The sequence below is a fragment of the Chanos chanos genome, chromosome 1 (assembly GCF_902362185.1).
Source record: "Chanos chanos chromosome 1, fChaCha1.1, whole genome shotgun sequence".
Classification (NCBI taxonomy): domain Eukaryota; kingdom Metazoa; phylum Chordata; class Actinopteri; order Gonorynchiformes; family Chanidae; genus Chanos; species Chanos chanos.
Genome location: NC_044495.1, coordinates 32,662,211 through 32,685,619, shown reverse-complemented (window position 1 = coordinate 32,685,619; position 23,409 = coordinate 32,662,211). Strand labels below are relative to the sequence as shown.

Sequence of the window (23,409 nt, the reverse complement as noted above, 5' to 3'; positions counted from 1 at the left end):
TCCACGTCACGTTACTTCAGTCATTCACGTGATAATGGACGTTGAGACCATCTCTCTTCGACAAATAATTCATTTTATACCCGGGGTCCCAGGAAGATTTCTCCTCAGAAGTTATGTAACAGTAAAACCGTCAGGAACCGTTTACATACGCAATGCTATCCATGTAACATATTGATGAAAGTATTTGACACAATTTTCCGTTTTGGCTATTAGCCTGGGTACACGGTGCTGTTGCATTGCCTAACACCACGGTTTTCTCCTCGTCAAAAAGAAACATACTTCTCCCAAGTGATATTTCTTGCAGCAATTTACGAAACAAAACTTGAACAGAAAGATCGGTTAAATTGGTGGAAAATAGTGACACACGTATTACAAAACACTTAAATGTTTATTTAGGTCACATCAATACTGATAATTGCAATTTACAGATCCAGACATATTGTGTACTGGGATTAAAGGAAAGGAGGCTCATATATCCTTGTTTCAGCAGTTCTATGCAAATTAGACATGAGAAAAAGAAAGTACAGCTGATAACCTGAAATTCACATTTCATTAAAATGACTTGCCACAAAATATACACCAAAAAAAGAAATAGCAACTTGTTTCATTAGAGCATTTGTTAAGAGAGGGATATTAATGCAACTGTTCCCCCATAATTCATCCTGACAAGTTAATTCTCACTCAGTACTTTCAACAGCATTTATCTGGGTATACATGTGCGTGTGTGTGTGTGTGTGTGTGTGTGTGTGTGTATGTAGAGCGGGGTGGGGTGGGGGGGTCCTATGCACAGATTTCATGACTGGAGGAAAATTCAAGTTCTTGTTCTGTGAGCAAAGAAGCACATCACCACAATTTCCACCTTCCCACCACATGAATTCATAACAGAAGGGTCAACAAATCAATCATGCTGAATTTTCCGCTTCTCCTCTTCTGATCCTCCCACTCTCTTCTTGTCTTTCACTTTACAGGCTGTAAAACTTGAGGCTTCTGTCCATTCCTACAGAGGACAGGAACTGAGCATGCTCACCAAAGGCCACACCTGTCACAAGACCAGTATGATCTGCCAGGAGGAAAAGAGAGAAGGAACGGGGTAAAAAAAAAAAAAAAAAGACAAATGATTCATAACCTGTCATTCAGAATGACTTACAGACACATATGCTCTGTATGTGTGTGTGTGTGTGTGTGTGTGCAAGTTTAAGTTTGATTATGAATGCTCTGTGAGCATGTGTGTGTATCTACATTATGGTCTGTGAGTTTCTGTGTTCCTAACAGCCCATGTGGGTGTGAGACAGATTGTGTGTGTGTGTGTGCCATCACTACAGACAGCTAATACACAGAGCAGAAGTTATAGATGTTTCAGGCTTCAAAAAAATGAAGCTGAGGTAAGCTTAGGTTTCCTGGTCTGATAAGGAGGACCCTGTTTAATTACATGAAACTTTTTGATGAAAAGACATAACAGCCGTCTGCTAGACAATTTTTCACTGTTTACAGAATTTGCCTATTGAGACGCTCAAAAAAAAAATACAATGACACATCAGGTCCAGTATGAGGTGTGATGGCTGACAATTTCATTCACTAAAAATAGTACAGGTATGCGTCTTTGAGGTTGTTCTCATCAGCGAGACAGAGACTGTAATTGGAAGTGATGTAGGATAGTTACTTTTCTCACTGATAAGAGAGATTATTAATATGAAGCTGTGTGAGCGCTGTTTTTCATTGGTGAGACCAAGATTAAACATGAATAGGCCTGTGAGGGTTGTTTTTCTCACCGGTGAAGTTGAGGACTTCGGACCACTGTTTACATATGTAAACTCTGATGTCTGATCCACCCACAGCCAGGTATGTACCACTCTGATCAAACACCAGAGACTTCACCTGAGGAGAAGAAGCAGGATCTGTTAGTACCACAAACAACACGTTACTTTCACCTTTACTCAGTAACTCTACGACACAAAGGAAGTCCTTAAGAGGTCCGTTTTGAGCAGCCTCAAGCATGTTCTTAGAATAGTCTGACTGAACCTGCTGTTTTTAATTATGTGCACAGAAGCTGTGCAATATGTCACACTGATATATGTGTTTGTGTGTGTTGCACGTGTGTGTGTGTGTGTGTGTTGTGTGTGTGTGGTCATGCCTCATAGTCGCTGTCCAGGGTGATAGTCTTGAAGTTCTTCAGTTTTCTAAGATCCCACAGCTTCAGTGAGCTGTCCTGAGCTCCTGTAGAAATGAAAACACACAGAGAAATAGAGAGAGAGAGAGAGAGAGAGAGAGAGAGAGAGAAGAGACAGGGTTTGTGGAGAAAGACAAGTTAATAAAAACAGACACACACACACACACAAATCTGAGCCCAGACGAGACATTCTGAGAGTGCAGACAGTCGGGGTGACGCGGGGCTCACTGACCTGTAGCCAGGTAGTATCCGTTCTCAGAGAAGGCAATGGAGGTGACTGGGCCTGAATGGCCAGGGAAGTTTGCCACGTTTGTGCGTTCCTTCAGATCCCAAATCTTAATCTGAGAGTCTGCCGTGCCAGTGCCAAAAATCAAACCATCGGGGTGGAACTGCGCACATGTCAGCGCTGAGGGGAAACCAGGTAGAGAACCAAAAAAGGAAAAAGAAGAAAAAAGAAAAAAAGAAGAGGTTAGACAGACAGGAAGTTAGCAGAGATTTGAGTGAGGTTAAGTGGGTGGATAGGTAAAAGTGCATCTGTGTTTACTAAACTAAGTCCTTTTGGAAGTAGAACCACATACCACATCCAGCTGTCTCATCAGTGACTTTAGTCAGAACACGGCCTGTCTGGATGTCAGAGAAGGCCCAATACTGAGGAGAGGAACACAGGAGGGGGAGAGAGAGAGAGATGTACATATTTTAAAAAACCAAAAAAAAAAAACCACACTGTATCTGATAGCCATGACATTGTGTCACATGCTGTCCTCAAGTTTATAAAAGACCCAGACAAGGATGACATTGTAACGGTCATGGGAAACACAGTCTTTGACACTGTGGAAAGACTGATGGATCATCACTGGTGTCTTTTTTTACTTCCCCTCTGAGATCTTGATTGCTTGTAGTCAATATTACTTTATGGTATCTGGGTCACTTCAACATACAATGAACAAGTCTGTCTGTGTGTGTGTGTGTGTGTGTGTGTGTGTGTGTGTGTGTCTGTGTGTTACCTGGTCCTCAGAACAGCTGAGCAGGTAGTCTCCAGTAGCATGGAGAGAGAGGCCAGTCACCCCTGCCTCATGAGCTCGTACCACCTGAACACAGTTAGCTGCCGCCACAGACCACACACGGATAGTGCTGTCTGGAGATGCCGAAAACACCACCGACTGAGGAGAGGGAGAAGGAGAGAGGAATTGGGGGCGGGGGTTGTTGAATTGAGGTAAGCAGTTAGGCTGAGGCTTCATATGTTGTCACAGTTATTTAAGATGGACAGTAAATTTGGTTTGTGAGTGTGTGTGTGTGTGTACACACGCACGTGCATGCACGTCCGTGTCCATATATCGTCATGGTTACCTGAGATGGATGGTAGATGACAGAGGAGACTTTTTTGGTGTGACCTTTGAGAGTGGCCACAATCTGCTCCTCTCTGCGGTCAAACACGACCACGTTCTTATCCGCTCCGCCTAGACAAAGAGAGCACTGAAATGGTCATGGGTGCACAACTGACAGTAATGACCACTCAGCTGGAATGACCACGCCCGATGTGAAAAATAGGCTGGAAAAGAGAGAGGGGTGTATGTGCGTGTGTATGTGTGTGTGTGTATACCTGTGAGTACTTTGTTGGTGTCTGTAGGGCAGAGGTCCAAAGAAAGGATTCCAGGGACGCTGGCACTGTGAAGACCCTGTGAGAGAGAGAGACAGAGAGAGAAAGAGTAAGACACAGAAAGACACAAAGAGAAGAGTGAGGTGTCAGTACTGTAATATGCTCTTTCCCCATACAGTCATGCACACTCACAATCATACAGTAAAAATACTCACCACATGTGAAGCCATTTGGCGATATTTGCTGAGGTCTTCAGCTCTGACCAGCTCCTCCGGGACAGTCTTTCCTCTCTGTGGAATGAAGAAGAGCAAGAGAAAGCAGATCTGAGTAGACGAGAAAAACCTCTGGGTGTCTAAAATGTTCAAGACTATTCAAGTGCAAAGATAAATTGTCGCTAACAACCATCAATAACAACTGTACTAAACAAGAATGGATAAAACAAATGAATGATAAACCACCCATCTCTGACCTTCTTTCTCTCTGTCGTCAGCACCGTGGCCTTGTCTTGCAGCTGGAAGTGAGACAGCGCATAGGTTTAATATGATTAAAATCAGTAAGTGATACTAGTCAATAGATACTCCACACCCTGTAATGAAACTGAATGCATTCCAAAGCTATTTAATATACCAGAGCCTTTAAAATCCAAAACTCTTTAGACTGTGGCTATTTTTTTTTTATTGTTCTGGCTTTGTGCTACAGCGCTCTGGATTTGAAATAATTCCATGAGACTGGGAAGATTAAAGTGCAGACTGTCTGCTTTAATTCAAGGGTGTTTTCGTCCGAATCAGGTGACCCATTTAGAGCACATTTCTGTACGTGGTTCCCAGGACAAGTAGTTAACGAGCAGACAGCTGTGTCTGTTTCTGCTGTTAGTGGATGCATTAGAAGAGAGCTGTCGAAGTTGGATTCTAAGCTTTGTATTTGGCTTTGGGGACAACTGTTGTTTGGGTTGGACGACACAAGAGTCAAACATGTCTCAATACAAATGAAACTGGTTATCGTGAGGCAAAGTCAGAACAAATGAATCAGAAACACAAATTAACTGTTTGGTACATCATTACCAAGAAAGAATGCATAGATGCAAAACAAAAAACAACAACAACAACAAAAAATAAATATATATATATATATATATATATATGCTGCCGCAGTCTTAAGGCATTTGGAAATCACTGTAAATGTGATATTAATCACTGTGCGTTTTGAGCTGACGTACCTTCTGTATGATCTCAGGAGTCATTCCCACCTGCTCATTAACCTCCATAGGCTCTCCACCTGCACCCTGTGAGAGAGAGAGAGAGAGAGAGAGAGAGAGAGAGAGAGAGTGTGTGTGAGAGAGAGAATTTAAATATTTGCAGCCACAAATGACATTAAAACAATAAACTGAATGTACCGGATCTCGTTTTTACTTTACACCTGATATCTGATAGCTTTAGAATAATCACTGACCACGGCTGTGAGATGTGAGGCAGGAGCTGCCTGGGCGGCGACCAGTCCAGCTTGAGGCTTGAGCGTGGCCAAAGCTGTGTGGAGAAACGGAAGAGAAAGTCATTAGTCCCTGTGAGAGAAGCATCTCCGTATTCCTCTGTGTGTAATTTTCTCATACATACACATGCACCTAACCTACTTTAATTTCTCCCAGAATCTACAGAGAAATGAAAGTGTGATAGACATGTGTATGTATGAGAGGATCTGTGATTAAATTTGACAGTAATGACATTTTCTGATCCAAAGCTTAGGTTTTCTCTCCTCCGTCCAACGCCTTACAATACCATTCGACAGCATCAAATCTGACACAGAGTCAGTGTGAGTAACTTTATTAAATCAAGCACACAACCTGTGTATGTGTGTGTGTGTGTCTCTTACCTTCTCTGGCCGCAGTGACTTCTTTAGTGAGCCGAGCGATGACCCTGCAGGCTGCATCATGCTGGTACAGAGCATGAGAGAGCTCCTGACGAGTGGTCTGCAGCTGCTGGCGCAAAGTGAAACTATGCAACATCACCGCGTCCTGAAAGAAAGAGAGAGAGGGCGAGAGAAGGAATTTTAAGACTTGGACAAACATTGTGAACTCCTGGTGTCCAGCCATACTACTACTACCTAAACAACAAGAGAATTGTTGGTTACTGAAATTTCCTCTCACTGTTAGTGTCCACTGTATGTGTTCAAATAGCCCCCCTTTTGTTCCTCATCACTTACCCATTCATCCTGAAGAGATTTGAGAATAGCAGGGATACTGGTGGCAGAGGGAGCTTTGGGCCGAATGGGGTGAGAGACTACAAGTGAAGAGATCCCAAAAAAGTATTAATGCAATGTGATCTTTTTTCCTAAACCAGATGCAGAATCAGAACAGTGATTTTACAGAGAATATTATGACACTGTCGTTAAGATGAATTAACTGCCGACTTATTTCACAGAATCCTGCAAGACTATAGATTTTCAAACAGTGCTTGGAACTTCTTGTAGGAACGTTATTTTATGTAATCGGGGTTTTCTACTCACCTTTGATGTCGATAAGTTGTTCCTCGGAGAGCGGCTGCCCATTGATGGGATCTGCTCCGTTCTCCGCAATGTACTTCTCGATCAAGCGGCGCTCGAACACTTGGTTGGAGACTGGAGATACGCACGGATGCTCAGGAACCTCATTAGAGACTAATAGGAGAGAGCGGGTGAACATTCAAAGTACACAACCAACATAACATTATACAAACATACTTTCACAGTTTTACTAAATTAATACCGCTCCCGTTTTATGCACAATTTGTTTGCCCGCTATTCTATAGTTCCTGCTCGCTAAGTTACTGATACACATTGCCTCGAAGGGCTGAAACTCTCTATCTGATAAAACGAACGATGTTATTTACTGTAGACTTGTCGAGACGGCACAGTTAGCGAAACTGCGAAATTTAAAAGCAAAACATGAACTACTACTAGAATGAGTTTAGCAACTTAGCTTGCTATGAAAGTTAGGAAAAAATAACTGAGTTTGTGACTTACTTGCACAAATCAAAGACATCTTCTTGCCTCCGTTAACACCCCAGATATCTTATTTGTATAGTTTAAATTTGCACAAGCAAATCGCAAACGTTAGTGATATTTGGAATTTATTCAACTTCGTGCGTCTCTCTTCAGTGCACGCGTTTGGTTCAGTTGAATGCTGTTGCATTGTGGGATGGTAGGTCCTCCAAGACCTGAATTGAATAAAACTTTCTGTTGCATTACCGCCACCTACTGACTTAAAAGAACTCTGCAGTGAAACGTTTAACCAAATGACAAATTCCTCCAGACTGACGAACCCTATTAAATCATGGAGGATTTCGTCTCCATGTGATCCACATCCGTGTCACAAGCTCTCATTAAGTCTAGTCAGTGTTACATCGCGCTGCCCCCGAATTTGTCCTCCTCTAATCTGTTTTCAGTTGAAGAGTTACCTAAAGTAAGAAAAATATGAAATTCATATTGCTTCTTTAAACAAACTGACTGTCAACTGATTACCAGGTGAAATAATAATAATAATAATAATAATAATAATAATAATAATAATAATAATAACAACAACAACAACAACTTGTGTACACATAGATGAAGAACATAACAGGGACTTGATTATTTTCTGACATTTTATTAACTCCAAACATGATTACTGCTTACTGCTGCCTCAGCTGTCAGAGTGAAAAGCATTACTGATATGCGTATGAAAGAATACACATACGCACACCCACCCTTGTTTTGTAGTGTGATTGGAGTCTACCACAGAACAGAGGATAACTGTCAAGTTTAAAATAGTGACTCAAAGTTCTCAAAAAGATGGATAGCCCGTTCCAGTCTATTTTTATATAAGTTTAGCAGCATACAAATAATTCAGTTATATTATTTTCCTCAATGAAATGCAAATTATGTTACAACTCAAAATTAGCTGCCATATTAGCTGCATGTTAAAAATAAGTAGCAGTTGACTTAAACACACACACACACACACACACACACACACACACGCACACACACACACACAAACACACAAAGAGAAAAAGAAGGAGCATCTCTCCCTGGATTGGAAAACTACACAAACAATAAAATCATAACAACAGTTAAAATTTGATTAAATAGTGGTTATTGTGACAATTAGTTCATGAAATATTAAATATCTGTTAGAGAACCTTGCAGTTTCTTTTACAGCATTTCCTTCACACAATATCTCCAAACATTAGTTTCTGGTCCAAGCTTCAGTCATATTCTATTGCTTTTATCCCTACATCATAGAGTAACATTATTTCATCATAAAAAAATATTCCAGCTGTTATAAATGCACAATATTTATAATACACACTGATTCCACACTTTAAAAGGATAACAGCAGGGTTTCAAAGTTGAGAGGTAGTCACATACAGCTTTCTGAGGTGCAAAACACAAAAGGAATGGACAGACACTCACTGTTTGTATCAATTATTCACCTGTCTCATGGAGCCAGCTGTTAATTCTGTGGTCAGTTTTGTGGGCCTGGCTGCCACAGACAGCACACTCATTTTAGGGTAAGTGTTGTATCTGAGAAGGAGGGACTCAAATCAAATAAAAACACAAGCATAGGCTTTCACGTTATTCAGCTATCAGTGAATAGTTAAGTGTCACAATTCAATATCTGGCCACATGAGGCTGGGCTTTCATCGATCCAACACAGCCAGGACATATGTGTTTGTGTTTGTGTGTGTGTGTGTGTGTGTGTGTTATAAAAGATAAAAAAGTCGAAAAAAGTCATAACCTTACTCACCTGCTTGCATTTCTGTCTCTCTCTTATTCCCTCACTCCTGTAAAGCCAGCTATGCCCTCTTTCTATCCCCAACAGTTTCTCTCTCTCTCTCTCTCTCTCTCTCGCATGCACGCACGCACGCAAACAAACTCTTGTACCTTCATTCTCACTATTGCTTATTTCACCGTTTTTTTCATTTGAGGAAGTTCAGTTTGTTGGAGGTATAGACAGTGCAGATGTCTGATGTGTCTGTGTCCAAGGGCAAGGTGGAGAAGAAGTCCTTTTCTTTTCCTGCTTTCTTTGCACCTGCTTTATTCTCCATCTTAAACTGAGCACAGGACTCTGAGGAGCGGAGACAGTCTGAGGCTTCGGAAAGCGAGAATGATACCTTCTCCTCAGAAGCAGCCTTTGTGATGAAAGGAAAAGAGTAAAAAGGAGGAAATAATGATTAAGAATGAATGGATGAGAGACACAGAGAATATAGTGTATCTGAAGATCATATGTTTTTGAGTTGATCAAACATGTGGTTGCAACATTTGTAAATACTCTCGATACCTTGTGTGTGTGTGTGTGTGTGTGTTTGACTGAATATTTGTGTATATATGCAAGAGACAAGACATGACCATATGAGCAGTCTACCTCATCAACAATGCTGTGACTGACAGCTGAGTTTCTCCTGACTCCACCTTCTTTCTCTGGCCCTCTTACCGGTAAAGAGAGTTTACTTTGCGAATTTTCAGTGATAGGAGTATAGGCCTAAACAACACAGACAAAACACACACACACACACACACACACACACACACAACATCATATTACACCAGTGCAACAGCAACTGACTGCTGTGCCTGTCAGAGTTTAAAATGAGAACATGTTCACTAATGGAGTCATACAGTGTGTGACGGGCTGGAGAGCCATTTTGATCTGCCACTGCGTGGAGAACTGGAATAATTCACAATGTCGTGACAATCCTGAGGAAACAAAACAGCAGAAGTCATAGCATAACATGAAAACATGAAAACTGACCACTTTAACAGAGTCAGAGAACAGTTCACAGAGCGTTGTATAGAAGGCCACTTGAAGTAAGAATCTGACGCACGCACGCGCCACACCAACCTGAACAAGTATTCTGGGTCTGTTAACACTGGGAGTGTTGTCGCGGTCCCTTAGGCCACTGAATATTTTGTTAATGCTGCAGCTTGGGTATCTCTTCATGAAGAGAATAAAACCAGCCAGCGAAGCAAACATCCCTGACGGTACAGTAATTGACTTTATTACAGCCCGCCACCTGATGTGTTTATCTACAGACAGGGACAATGAGAGAGAGAGGGAGAGAGAGAGAGAACAATAAAAAGAGGGACAGAAAGGCAGAGAGAGAGAGAGAGAGAGACTCACAAGGAGGAATTGAGGAGAGAAAGAAAGAAACGGAGCCAAAATTTTAAGGACATTCGCCGTATACATTGTGATCTAGTGATGTGTAAAGAAAACTTAAATGAAACTGTGCTGAAAAAACAAGACACATATCTTACATTTCAGCTGATGCTGTGCCAATAAAAACATTATTTAATTAAGACCTGCGGCAGGTTGACCTCTCACCCTTTACTCTAAGCAGTGTACTGGACACCAGAGTCCCCTCTCCATCATACAGATCATAAGTCCCATCATCCTTTTCACTCAGCATGGCAATGATGACAAAGGTCCCTGTGCTGTTTCTCTCCAGAGAGAGTCGGCCCTGGTAGAGCGGGTCATCCTCCACAATGTATCCGTTCTGGAGCAGGACAGAGGAGTGGAATGGAGAAGAGGACGAAGGCTTGAACAGAAGTCGAGCTCGGCCCACCGGCACAAACAGCATCAGGAACAGAGACTCCTTACTAAAGAGAGTGAGATTAAAGGAGTGGGCTGAATGAGGGGATGGACAGAGAAAAGAAAAAGTAAGAGAGGGAGGAAAAACGTTAGCAGGAGATAGAAAGAGATAGAAATGCACAGAAGGGATCGTGGCAAGGAGAATTTGAGATTGAGGTGGGGAGGAAGAAGAAGATTTACTGACTATGCAGGTAGCGGTTGAGTAAATGTTGTGGTTCTTTTCTCTCTCACTCTCTCTCTCACCTGTAACAACAAGGCTGGCTCTGGAAAGGACTTTGCCGTCGCTGTCTTTAATGGTATAGTTGCCCTGGTCAATTGGTAGAAGGCCGTCTGTGACCCAGTAGCCATCCTTAACCTGCCCCCTTCCTCTCTCATTACCCTCAGGGTCTGTGTGGTTCCACAGAACCAGTGGAGAGAATGGAGCGAGAGAGGGAGATAAAGAAGGCGAGGGAGTGAGAAAATGAGAGAAAGGAGGAGATTTCAGAGGGTAGAATTCTAGTATCGTTCCTTCTTTGGGAATGTTCAGCTTCAGGGTTTCTCCATAATGCCGTTTTATCTTCCTGATGCATTCTGAAAGCACAGGAGAGAAAAGAAAAAATAGAGAAAGAAGGATGAGTGAGGAGGAAGAAAAGGAGGAAAGAAAGCTTGAAATGATTAAATAATCACACTGATTTGGGAAGTGCATTATCAAAACACACACACAGGCACACACGCACACACATGCAAATATCTAAAGTAATCAGATATTACACAGCAAAGTACTTAACGGTATAGTGTTAAGTGTTCATTTTTCATAGAGAGGTGTTAGTGTTTGACGTAAGACAGACTCAGACATTAGTTTCGCCAGAGCATTGTCACCGGGTCACGTACCTGAGACAGTGAGCTGGATGGTCTCATATGTGAAGCCAGTGCTGAAAGACTTGATGGCGTAGAGCCCCTGATCCGCATGTGTCACCTCTCTGACCAGCAGAGTCATGTCCCTCATCCACTCATACCGCTGATCCTTCAACTGCACACACACACACACACACACACACCGCAGAAAGACACGCTCCTATATTAATAGTCAAAACACTCAGTACATACAGGTAGCGCATGAAACTCACCCACTTCAGCACTAACCCACATGCACATTCTCCCACCCTCTCTCTCTCTCTCTTTCTCTCTCACACACACACATACATGCACTCTGTCTCTGTCTCTCTCTCTCTCACATCATTGTTTTCCAGTAGCACTCTTCTTGGTCCTTTAGGTGAACTTGGAGTGAAGGTCACGGCCCTTGATCTTGAGTACACAGGTACCCTGAAATCCCTTCCAGCACAAACAACTTGATGATCCTCATTCCAGCCTAGAAGAGAAAAAGTAAAAAGATGAGTACAGGAAGAGAATGAGAGAAGGAAATAGAGTGACTAAAGCAGAGAATATCTAGGAGATGGATCATGGAACAAAAAAACAAACAAACATGACTTCATACAGCTTAAAAGATCAAATGAGAAGAGGTAAAGCAAGAGAGAAAGAAAGCCAAAGAGCCAAAATGTAATGAGAATAAAACAATTTGTACAGAATGTGTCAATCTTGAATATGTGGTACAAAAAAAAAACATTTCAAACAACAATTTTACCTGAAGGAAAACCTGAAGAATAACAGAGACAACGAGAAAAAGAGAATGAACAGAGGGGCTGTTAAAGCTAAGACAAGTATCATCAGCCCTATATGACCAGTTTTCATATCCACGTGAAGTCGGGTGAAAACAACCCTTACCTAGACACACAGGGCCCCAAAACAGCATCAGGAAAAGCAGGATCATTGTCTAAAGGGGAAAAGCATTTGTTTGCTTTAACGTGAAAAATCATAGTATTATTACGCAAAGTCTCTCTCATGGGGACCTCGGGTATAGGTATTCAGACACCACTGTTTGTTTCACATTGTCATACTTCATTTGCGTGTGTTTCACTTAGTGAGGAAACTGGTGCTCCTTCAATTCGTGAGATAAATACATGTTCGTTTTACAAGAACAAGCCAGGGAAAAGGAACTGCAAGGAGTCAAAAAATATTGTCTGTATTTATGCATGGGTATGACATGTTATAGGAGTGATATACTGAACTCTTGAGTTTAGAATAACAATAAAATTGATTTCGAAAACACTCAATATTTCACTAAACTAGTAAGGAAAAAACTTACGTGCAGATATTAAGGTAGCACAAAACCAAACGCTGAAATCGCTGAAGGTCGACAGTAGTTGCATATGTGTTTAGATCGGACCTGACGGAGACAGATTTGCCATGTTTAGCTGTCCGTTCATTTGTTGTGCTGGCTTGCGCAGGGCGTGTCCTACGTCGGTCTATACGCTGATGCTTGACGTACTGTAGCAATGCGTGCTACGAAAACAAAGGGGTGGGCCACAGTAGAAATGGCCATGGTAGGTTAACATATTACGGCTTCCTTAAAATTGTTTTTTTGTGTGTTTAATCATCGAACACTGTCTAAATTACTTGAAGAAATTTTGTCTTAACTGTCTCGGAGTCCTGGATTTATGACAGACAAACTGAACTATCGAACTGAATTGACGAATTGAGGTCGTTACTCAATGTTGACGTTCCGGGGCATATATTATTTGATCAGACGAACTATTATCTAACGTTCGCTGGTTCTCGACATATTTTCTTAGTTATCCGCACAAACCAGTGAAAAGAAGAAAGCTCCCTGCGTAAAAAGAACGGATTCGCTCCGAAACGAAAGGGTTATTGGTGGGAGGGGTCCTATCTCTGCAGCATGCACAACTTAAAACTGGTTTGAGCAATGTGACAATTCATCCTGAGTCCATGATACGTTACAATTTGTGGATGACTGACGATGCTTCTTTGTATATTCTTTGTAGATCATGCTACAATGGCTGGTGCTGTGCGTCCTGCTTTGTGGGGGTAAGTAACCTGCTAAAACAAAACTAATAGTTAATAAGTTTGTTCAATATGAAGGTGGGTCCTAAAACCCATGCTCTGCTCACGCCTCTGTAATTCCCAAGTCATTTTCCGAAGTAAGACTTTCAGGACGTTGTCTTTGTTTGATAGTTCAGATGCAGCGAAAGTACCCGAGATGATCGTGTTTAGACAAGCACGTCCTATGATTTCAGGACAAAATGTTCCGTTCTAACTAAGAGCTAACTTGACGTTTTCTAAGCAACGGCTCATTTATATATGTAGCCTAATTCATGATAACGTCAAATAATTATAGAGATACATGTGCTTGCGCAGAAAATGATGATGGTGTATACAGACATTGTATTAATACGGACATTATATTAATCATAGCCTACGATGGTTAGGGTTGGTAAAATGGTTCGACCCATGAAGTGAAATATGTGAAATACGATCGCTCAGGCACAAGACGTGTCCCGTTATATGTTTCCATGTCCTGTGGGTATATTTCACAATTTTAAAAACTGCCCTCACGCGACAAATTAACTGATTGCAAACTCTTCACCATGACGTAGGAAAACGCTTATCAAAACTAGAGAATCGTGGGGCATCCTCTTAAAACATGAAAACTTACTGATGAGGTGGACTAATAATGAAGTTGAACATGGATAGTGTGCAGAGAGAAAAAAAAACACAGACACACACACCTAATGGAAAATCTCTCTCTCTCTCCTCTTTTTTACACTCTGTTTCATGTACTTTAGAATTGTTCCTGGAAGGTGAGTTGCGTTTCCCATGAAGAGGACTTACGGTTGCTTTGAGGTTTGATGTAAATACGGTGTGACGTAACATATGAAAACCACTGGTGGAAATGCTGCTTAATGACCTCTGAAAGGGCCAAGTTAGGTTGAGCATCTTAATGTTGCAACCTGTGAGCATAAGGAAGACAGTTGTAGATATTTTTTCAGCAGGTTTTTTTTATGTGAAAATATTGTATTTCTGTCCTCTGTTGTATAAAATACACGTTAAATATTGTCTTCTCTGTCTCTTTGCCTCCCCCCTCTTATCCACAGTTAGGGCTAAGACTGTATGCTACGGTGATGAGTTCAAAATCTCCTCAGACTTCTATTTGTATAACCGCATATACTTCACCCCAAACAAACCTGGAGCTGACAGGATCCTGCTATTAAATGAAACTGAGGTACCTGGGTGTGCATGGAAAAACAAAATGATTTTTTTTTCTGCTTTGGCATATTACAAATGATATGTGTATGTGTTCAGGTGTATGACCCTCATTACGAGTTGAGAGGCTCAAAACTCGTCATTCGAGCAGTGAAAGAACGGGATGAAGGGACATACTACATGGAGTATTTGAACCAGAAGCTTTTTCAATTTTCCATCGAACTAAAAATCAGAGGTGAGAGGAAATTAACCCTAATCATCCCCTTAGAGCCCATGTAAACCTCAAAATTAAAGGGGTTTTTTTTGGTCCTCTGAAAATGAACATTAACAAATTGTTATGGTGTTCTTCAATTTCCGTAACTGGGTTTGTGAGAAATAGAAATAAATGCTTAAATATGAATGAAGGAAAAGGTTATTGTTTGGGTGATTCCTTACATTTTTACACTGATTTGCATTCAAAAGGCCCAGCTTAGCAAACTGGAGGTGCAGTGTTGGTTTGTGGCTGTACTGGTTTTAGCACTGGGTTGATAGGCGAAGCGCGTTGCTATGTTGAGCAGTGTGTTTGTGTGTGTGTTCATGTTGCAGACTGTCTTCTCAACTGTGACTGGATTGTGGAATGTGTATATCGCTATTTTAAGTGCTTCTTGTGACATAAAGTGTGGCTGAGTGTGTACCTATAGATTATGTAATGTACTTCTTCTGTAATCAGAAGTACAGGGTGGTGTAGCTTTTGTTTGTAGATTGCGTATGCATATAGGATGTGATTAATACGTATGTTATAACATACGTATGGTATGTTATGCATATCACAAGTTTTAACTGTATTCCATAGTACCAGCGTAAGAGCTTACTGCTCAGTCAACACTGGGGCAGTGATGGGACCTCTCCCCACCCGATTACCATGGGGTATTTTTGCACACCGGTTCAAACATTGAAGAAATTACAAACATATAATATTTCAAAGTATATGTCAGCATATAAGAAATGCAATGCAATGATGCCGCCCAGAGAGAGAGAGAAAAAAGAAAAAACCTGAAGGGAAAGTGGAACAGAACTGTAACCCAATTTGTAAAAGTACTTAGAATAGTAGCAGTGTAAGTAAGTACCCAGATGGTCATAAGTCTCTGTTACTACCAATTTTCCAGTGTTTCACTTGCTCTCTTTCTCCCCCATTCTGCCTTTTAGACTGCTCTAACAAAAGGTCTTTGACTTACGGAAATTCCTTCAGAATTTCTTTGCCATCTCGGAGCATGAGCCTAGAGTTCTCCTCTCGCTCTGGTTCTCCTGTTGAGCTGTGGAGCAGGACGAGGCATCAGCCGAGTAGGGGAGCACTCCGGAACCAACAGTGGATTCTTGACAGTGTGACATCAGCTGACCAGGGCCACTACACAGTCTGGGACCGTGATGGGAGGATGGTGTCCAGAACTCATCTGGAAGTTGTTGGTAAGAGAGAGAGAGAGAGAAAGACGATACAGACAATGTAAAAGCTCAAAGATGGATGGAGAAAGCTATAGAAGGACCTAAAATGGTGAAAATAGGGACATATATAAAGAGAGAACAGGTTAGACACACTAGGTGATTTGTTATTTTTTAATGGGGGGGATGGCCCAGTGGTCAACAGAGGAGATGGCCCAATGGTCAACAGAGGAGATGGCCCAATGGTCGCTGACACTACGCCATAGAGTATATAGGGGGATGGCAGGTTAACAAGGGGGATGCATTTTGGACATTTTGCTAACAAGGGGGGTGGCATCCCCCCTCATCCCCTACAAATCGCTTACTGATTATACATAAGTAGAACCTAAAATCAACTTATAATTTTTCTGCCTTTCTCTCTCTTTCTCTCTCTCTCTCTCTCTCTCTCTCTCTCTCTCTCTCTCTCTCTCTCTCTCTCTCTCTCTCTCTGTAGCGGAGGACATTGAGCTCACAGCTGAGGTGAACAGTGAGATAACCATCCAAATAACACGGGATCCATCTGAGACTGATATTGTCCTGCTCAGGGAGGGAGAGAGAGATATGCTTGTGTTTCAAAAGGGTTACATGCCTTATGAGGCGAAGAAGTTCTTCCCAGGTGGCTATAATCTGGATAACTACTGGCCCTCCATGTCCTATTTTGAGTTATGGGACCTCCAAACCCAACATTCTGGAATCTACGAAGTTCGCGACTCCACAGGACATGTTGTGCGCCGAATAGATCTCAAAGTGATTGGTCAGTGGCCTGCTTTTATTTATGCCCACAGTAGCACACTCCTTGAATCTTATTGGCTTATTTCAAATTTAGTTAGTATCTCTTAGAGACTTTTTGCTTCCTTGTCCTCTTTTGTAATGCATCTTCTTCATGAAACATATTCTCTCTCTCTCTCTCTCTCTCTCCCTCTCTCTCTCTCTCTCTCTCTCTCTCTCGATAGATAGCAACACTGCCAAATACATCATGATTCCCTTTATTGTCATCTTCCTTGCCATTGTACTGTGTTGCCTTTGTAAAAAGAAGTGCTGTAAAAAGCAAAGAAAGCCGTCCACCCCCTCAGAAACTCCAGCTCCGCCTGCTGACCCTGCACATCGTGTTTACTACCACGTGAGGCTTCTGATTTACACATGCCAATCTATACACAAATACAAGTCCATTCACTGATAGCCAGCATGCAGGTCAGAGATTCAGAGTTTCTTTTATTCAGACTGGGCCTTAGTAGCTCATTTAAAAAAAAAGAAGAAGTAGAAAAAAAGAAAAGCTTGTCCTCTGGTTAAAACTAATGGGGAAAGATAAATTTCATTTGTGGTTGTTGATTAGGTTTACGGTAATGTTCATGTTTTCTGTTAGTGAATATGAAGAATGGGATGTTATCGATGGTGATATGTATTTAATTTGTTTGGGTATGTTTAATTTGTAGGATCCTGCTATTGTGTCACCTCCAGGATACTCCAGTCAGCCATCAGCTACAGGCTCAAGCACCACCTGGGGTTACACTCCTATTGTGTGTTTACTAGCTCACTCTCTTTGGTTTGGTTTTGTTTGGTTTTGTTTTGTTTCCATTTTCATCTTAATCCACACACTTTGTCACACCCTTGTTCTTAATTATATAAATATCATTTTAGGTTTCCACACTTCAGAAAAATGAGTCGAGCGAGATTGTGACGACAGCTTGTGTAGTACCACCACAGCCTGAGGTATGTAACAACAGTCAGACAGACACACACACACACACACACATAAAAACAACAGTCAAACAATGCTCAGAAACATTCTTTTACACTCACACTACAACCCTCATTCTCTCTTTTTTTATTTTATTGTTCTCCCAGGTGTCGGATGCAGAGACAAAAGCTGCACCCACATTCTCTCTGGACACAGACTGTTTACACGTGTCTGATCCAGGCAGCCAGTTTAAACCTCGGGGGGGTGTTCAATACGGAGACTCTTTCCCCCTCAGTTCAGACACAGCCATCGAGCATGTCTACAATTCTGATAAACTCAATTTCCTCTAGCGCTAATGTGTGTCATGTTCTCGTTGCTCTGGTGAGAATCACAGTGCGAATCTCAGATTTCTCTAAAGGAGATTGTCTGGGCCCAGAACTGGATCAGAAACCTTTGACTTGTCTCCATGTTTCAAGTGTGAATACATATATGCTTATCTGTATCTTAACTGAATATGGAAATTGAAGGCCATAGAATAGTCAATTGCAAAGTGATGAGGTATGTCAGAAGTTATCCATAAGATCCAAAACCGGACTAAGTGGGTTTTATCAGACGTGGTTTCATTTTGGTTTATGACCAAATCTACCGATTTGATTCAAAGCCATAAAACTTTAGATCACATCCCAGTGGGAAGTCAGACTCTGTGCATTTGATTCAAAGCCATAAAACTTTAGATCACATCCCAGTGGGAAGTCAGACTCTGTGCATTTTTTTGTCATATCTTGTGGGTAATCTTCAGCTCTAATGTACAATTGTCCAGTCCTTACCTTTATTGCCTATAATTTTGTTTTTGAGTTGGGTTATTCTTATATATATATATATATATATATATATAATTTTTATATGTGGACTGAATATGTGTCTCTTAGGTTTTCTCAATTTTAATAACTTAAGCTCACTTCATATCTGGGAGTATTATCACTCTTGACACTACAGGAGCTCTACAAATACTCTTTTTGCTAATATGGATTTTAATGGCTTTCTTTCTGATTTTTTTTTCTACTGGCGCCTAGTTGTTGTTGTTTTTTTTTTTGTTTTTTTTTAAGCATTTGAAATGCAAAACCTCATTAAATCAGAGCAGCTGACAGGATAGTAATTTGGTTTTAATTAGTGGTTAGTGGCATAGTATGGGTTTGCTGTCTTGTCATAAGATGTAGTTAGAATGATTTATGGTGAATGAAACATACTTTACTTGTGATTTTATGAACTGTTGTTCTTTTATCCAACCCTTCCCTGGGCCATATATTGTTACTATATATAATATAACATATAACTAATAAGTAGACACAACTCACCTAAGTAAATGTAGCTCTGTCTTGTTGCCTGACATGTCTTTCCACGTAAATGTGCCTAACCTCTACTTACCTCCTGATCACTGGTGACCATTAACCACTGAGGGCCTTAAATTTTCCAAAAACGTTTCATTCTACCGAAATATGAACTTCACACTGTGTGGACTTTTTATTCAGCAGTAATTTTTTTTATTTCATTCACTTTATTCAACAGTATTATGTCTGGTGATGCTGTGCTCCATTTATGTTATGTTTTTATCATTAAAAACGTGTATATGAATTTTATGGATATGAATTCAGGTACATTGTATGCTTTGGAATGGTCTGACTATGACCTTGTTTTCTTTGAGTTGTTTTGTCAGATAATGAGGAGTCAGGTCTTGGAGGTTTCCTTTGGTCAGGCTGACATTCTTTAACTCTTTTTGTTCACATCAGGAGACAAGGGAACAGGACACTGCTTCTATCTCAGTAACTGTTCTGAATATACTCACTGCCCTTAATATTCCTCAGGAGCTCTGCTGATAAATGTGGACCAGGTTAAAAAACACCAGCTCTCTTAGGGACTGACGATATCTGTCAACTGTTTTTACTCTTGTGTACTTCATGTTCACTGGAATGCCTGACTTTTGTGTACTACATTGTTCTCAGAAAGTACCTTAATGCCTCTGACTCAGAGAAACTGTAAAGTCTAAATACTATTTCCACACAGATTGTGTTTGAATGTGTTCTCATTTATCTCTGTAAAATTACACATTCATCATGTTTGATGTAAATCAGATTTTTCACTGCCTTATATGGTCAAACTACTAACCTCCTAACACTGATTATGTGTTGATGATAACCAAAGCCCATTGAGAATACTATTGTGTGGTTGCATAATTGATTTGATATCAATGGTCTCACATGTGTGTATTGTAAGCCAAAATAAATTAAAAAAAGGACTATTTACAAGGTGTTTCCTCAGTGCTGTTTTCAGCAAACATTACAAAAAAAAAAATTGATGGGCCTTTCAAGCAAAACATCATCTCACATCAAAGTCAAATGCTGATGTGAATCATTGCCACAGCAGAGGCGAGCAGTTTGCTTTTCGTTACTAGGAAACAAGGTTGCCATGGCGTCTTTGTGTTCATCCACAGAAGTCATGTATCAGCATCAGCGCTACTCGCCTCGCATTCTGTTCATATAAAAAAAATTTCAACCAGTTACAACTTCCAACTCTGAGATGATTTTTTCCAGCCTATAAGCCTTGTTGTTGTCGCTGATAGCTATCTAACAGACAGCAAAAAGTTTATCTTGATACTAAAACAAAACTTGATGTGCAGGTTGAAAAGAAGGAGTGTTAAGTATGTGTCAATCTGTTGCTTAGGCCCAATATCAGTCCAGTTGAGTTCCCAGCCTCCTACGTTCCCCCAATTCTGCTTGAAGTAATCCTTTTTTACAGAAGTGCACAAATGAAAAAGCCATCTACTGTTTTCTGTTCACAGATTTCCAGTGTTCACATATTTTACCTGGATAATTATATGGTCCATTAACAATTTTGGGGTTTTTTTCTGTACATTTAGATGTATACATATGTACAACATGGAGTCACCAAGCAGAAGCAGAGGAGGGACTTGCAGTGTCTGAACAAGAATTGAGAATGTTCAAGCCATATTCACACAAAACAGAGGGGGGAGAGAGGAAGAGAGAGAGAGTAAGAGTGCAGAGCTGAGGTTTTCCAAAATCAATAATTTCATAGCAAACAGTACCCAAAGACCATTTTTATTGAAGTAAAATAAAATACACACACAGAGCGACCACTTTGTCTCTGCTATCAGTCCTTTTCATCGCTCCTCTATAACAATCACACTCATTACACCTTAGTCTCTCTTCTTCTCCATCAGTTTGATCCGCCCTTCCAGGCTGCTTAGCCGGTTCTCCAGACAGGCCGACTCCTTTCCGCCTGTGCTGGCCGTGACGACGCTCAACACAGCGTAGCCAATCACCAACAATGCCAGCCGTGCTGCCGTGGTATCCGTGGAGGTGGACGGGTCACTGACAATCCGCATGAAGAGCCACAACGCCACGGCACCCTTTAAGAGCCAGAACACTCTCCGTAGCAATGCCACAGCAACGCGCAGCACTATTGACAGCAACCAGTAACCGATCAGAGCCAGCAAAGCCCACTTGGCTACCCAAGACACGCCCTCTGGGGTGAAATGCGGGAAGGGTAGTTTGGCTGGACAAGCAGAAGCATGGGGAAAGGGGGGAGGGGGGGGAGAGAGAAAGGAGGAAAAAAAGAGAGTTTATGGTTGAGACTTGTTGGAAGATGAACACAGTAGTTTTTTATTTCTGTGGTGGCTTCCTCCCCAGGCTAAACCCCTTGGTATTAAGAACAAATTGTCGCTGTAATCAAAATAGCACTGTAAATCTATTCAGTTGCACAATACACTGTAACACTGGATACATACACACACACACACCTGCACTCACACATACACACGGGGCGTCATTCTCTCAGAGGGAGTGTCAGTTATTAAGGCAGTTGAAGCTGTTGCCTGCGGTAATAACAGCATACCTGAACTCTTGTTGTGCAACAACAGACCGTGAGAGTGAGAACTATGCACTTATATTGTCAGATATGTACCCACTTTGTCTATCTCACGAGGACATGAGCTCTCTGTCGCCCTCATGTATCACAAAAAAAGAACAAACAGCAAAATCCCTCCCTTTCTGTCATTAACTTTTAATGGACGTGCTTTCTTGAGTTTTCTAAAAATTTACACATCACTTTGGTGCAAAACATGAAAAAGCACTACAAATATCTCAGCAGAAAATCATTCATGCTCTGCTTAAACGTCACACGGGTACTTTAGCGTTTTAACTAGGTCTTCAGTTTCTAATAGAACAATCAGCATTTGATCAAAGGTCTGCAAACAATTATACTTTTAATTGTAATTACAAATCATATTTACAGATAGGGTGACTGCAATTTGGAACTCACTACAAGTGAGCAACAACTGTTAAAAGATTAAAGTACAGAATATGCAGAGCAGGTCCACTACTCACCATCCACTCCTGTGGCTCTAAGAATCTCAGAGACATATGCAGCAATGACATTGAGTCCACTGGCAGCCCCCTCGGCCACAAACCTCAGTAACATTTCGACAAACTATTCAGAGAGAGAGAGGGAGGGAGAGAGAGAGAATGCAAATGATTCAACGGGAATTGACTTTCCAGTATGGAATGCATGTCTGAGCAAAGGATTCTGAAAGATGTGGTTGTTATCTGACTTGACTTCAGATAAGGTGAGCAATAGTTTCAAACCTTTAAAGATCATTAACCCTGCTATCTTTGAATGCTCTTCTGGTACACACTATACACATGATTTAATTAGACTACATAGATAGCCTTCATGAATACAGCTCAATCAAACTCATTAAAGGACATATCTGTATATAACAGTCACAGAAATAACTGCGTGATTGAGTGGTAGAAACTAGTGAAGGAATTAAGTCCCTCATTTATTGTGTGTGTGTGTGTGATGTGCTAAACTGCCATAAAAATTTCTGCTGACACAAAGCAGAGACTGTTAACACTGACATACACTAATGTGTGTGTTTGTACAAGTGACAGCTGGACACCCCCCCCCCCCCCCCCCTCCCTCCTCCAAATGTGTTCAGATGTAGACTCTTTTACACTTCAAGGTCAATTAGCATTTGTTACAGGACAGTCACTTGCACCTGTCACTAGTGTATATGGACAGATACCCACACAGACAAACGCACAAAGTTGTTGTGCTTACACCAGCGCAACGTAAATCAAAATCACAACACACAAATGACACTGGGTGAGCTTTGTCCAAACCCAGAGCGTTTAAATCACTGACAGACCTGTTTGAGGGCTCACTTATGACAGAATGCCCGCAGCTCACACAAACACAAAACAGGCGACGATTTGCACATACGGAGACTAACATACACAAAATCAAACACAGACACAGATACGACAATCAATCTAAATTACTGAACTCTCAGGCAAAAAGTTCAATCTTTGAGATGGTCTTACCATAGCAATTGTATAGATGTTCTCTGGACCAAAGACTGACTCAAGGTATTCTATTGCATTCTGGTACAAAAAGAGCGTCGGGTGTTACGGGTGTACAGCGGGTGGGGACATTCGGAGAGTTGAAATTAAGGCAGAGGAGAGGGGGAATAAGTAGAGGAGGGTTGAGGGATATGAGAGGATTAACGCGTTAAAGAGACAGATGAGAGGAATATTGGGGGGGAAGGAAGAGAAGAGAGCAGTGGACACCAAGTTGAAGCGTTACTCATAAGGAGTGTGCACACATTGCCATCAGGAAAAAAAAAGTTAAATTAGTCTGAACAGATTAGAGATATTAACTGAAACATTACATACTTTGTAAAGTAGTCAGAGTAAAGCTAGAGTGAAAAGTAGAGTGAAAAGTCATAAGGTCAA

The 23,409-nt window shown here is 41.2% G+C and overlaps 3 protein-coding genes across 3 annotated transcripts in view; 1 reads left to right on the top strand and 2 right to left on the bottom strand.

Annotated features, from left to right (window-relative positions):
- Positions 1–777: 777 nt before the first annotated feature.
- On the bottom strand, positions 778–6,874 carry prpf19 (pre-mRNA processing factor 19). The gene is made up of 16 exons (XM_030781505.1): positions 6,759–6,874; positions 6,264–6,413; positions 5,961–6,037; positions 5,631–5,772; positions 5,214–5,287; positions 4,981–5,046; positions 4,234–4,275; positions 3,980–4,054; positions 3,768–3,843; positions 3,515–3,624; positions 3,172–3,327; positions 2,746–2,815; positions 2,400–2,573; positions 2,132–2,214; positions 1,770–1,875; positions 778–1,060 (listed from the first exon to the last, which is right to left on the bottom strand). The coding sequence occupies exons 1-16, from the start codon at positions 6,775–6,777 to the stop codon at positions 963–965; spliced, it is 1,518 nt and encodes a 505-aa protein (XP_030637365.1). The 5' UTR covers positions 6,778–6,874; the 3' UTR covers positions 778–962.
- Positions 6,875–13,211: 6,337 nt separating this feature from the next.
- On the top strand, positions 13,212–18,704 carry LOC115824501 (uncharacterized). The gene is made up of 10 exons (XM_030788386.1): positions 13,212–13,290; positions 14,049–14,063; positions 14,358–14,485; positions 14,566–14,701; positions 15,652–15,909; positions 16,376–16,675; positions 16,875–17,041; positions 17,355–17,438; positions 17,560–17,631; positions 17,767–18,704. Exons 1-10 carry the CDS (start codon positions 13,251–13,253, stop codon positions 17,947–17,949), a joined length of 1,383 nt encoding a protein of 460 aa, XP_030644246.1. The 5' UTR covers positions 13,212–13,250; the 3' UTR covers positions 17,950–18,704.
- A 2,106-nt stretch (positions 18,705–20,810) lies between these two features.
- Positions 20,811–23,409, bottom strand: part of LOC115819499 (transmembrane protein 109) — a 2,843-nt gene continuing 244 nt past the window's right edge. The window contains exons 2-4 of the mRNA XM_030783042.1: positions 22,999–23,058; positions 22,000–22,102; positions 20,811–21,169 (exon numbers count right to left, since the gene is read on the bottom strand). Coding sequence (XP_030638902.1) covers positions 20,811–21,169; positions 22,000–22,102; positions 22,999–23,058 — 522 coding nt within the window. The remainder of the gene's footprint in view (positions 21,170–21,999; positions 22,103–22,998; positions 23,059–23,409) is intronic.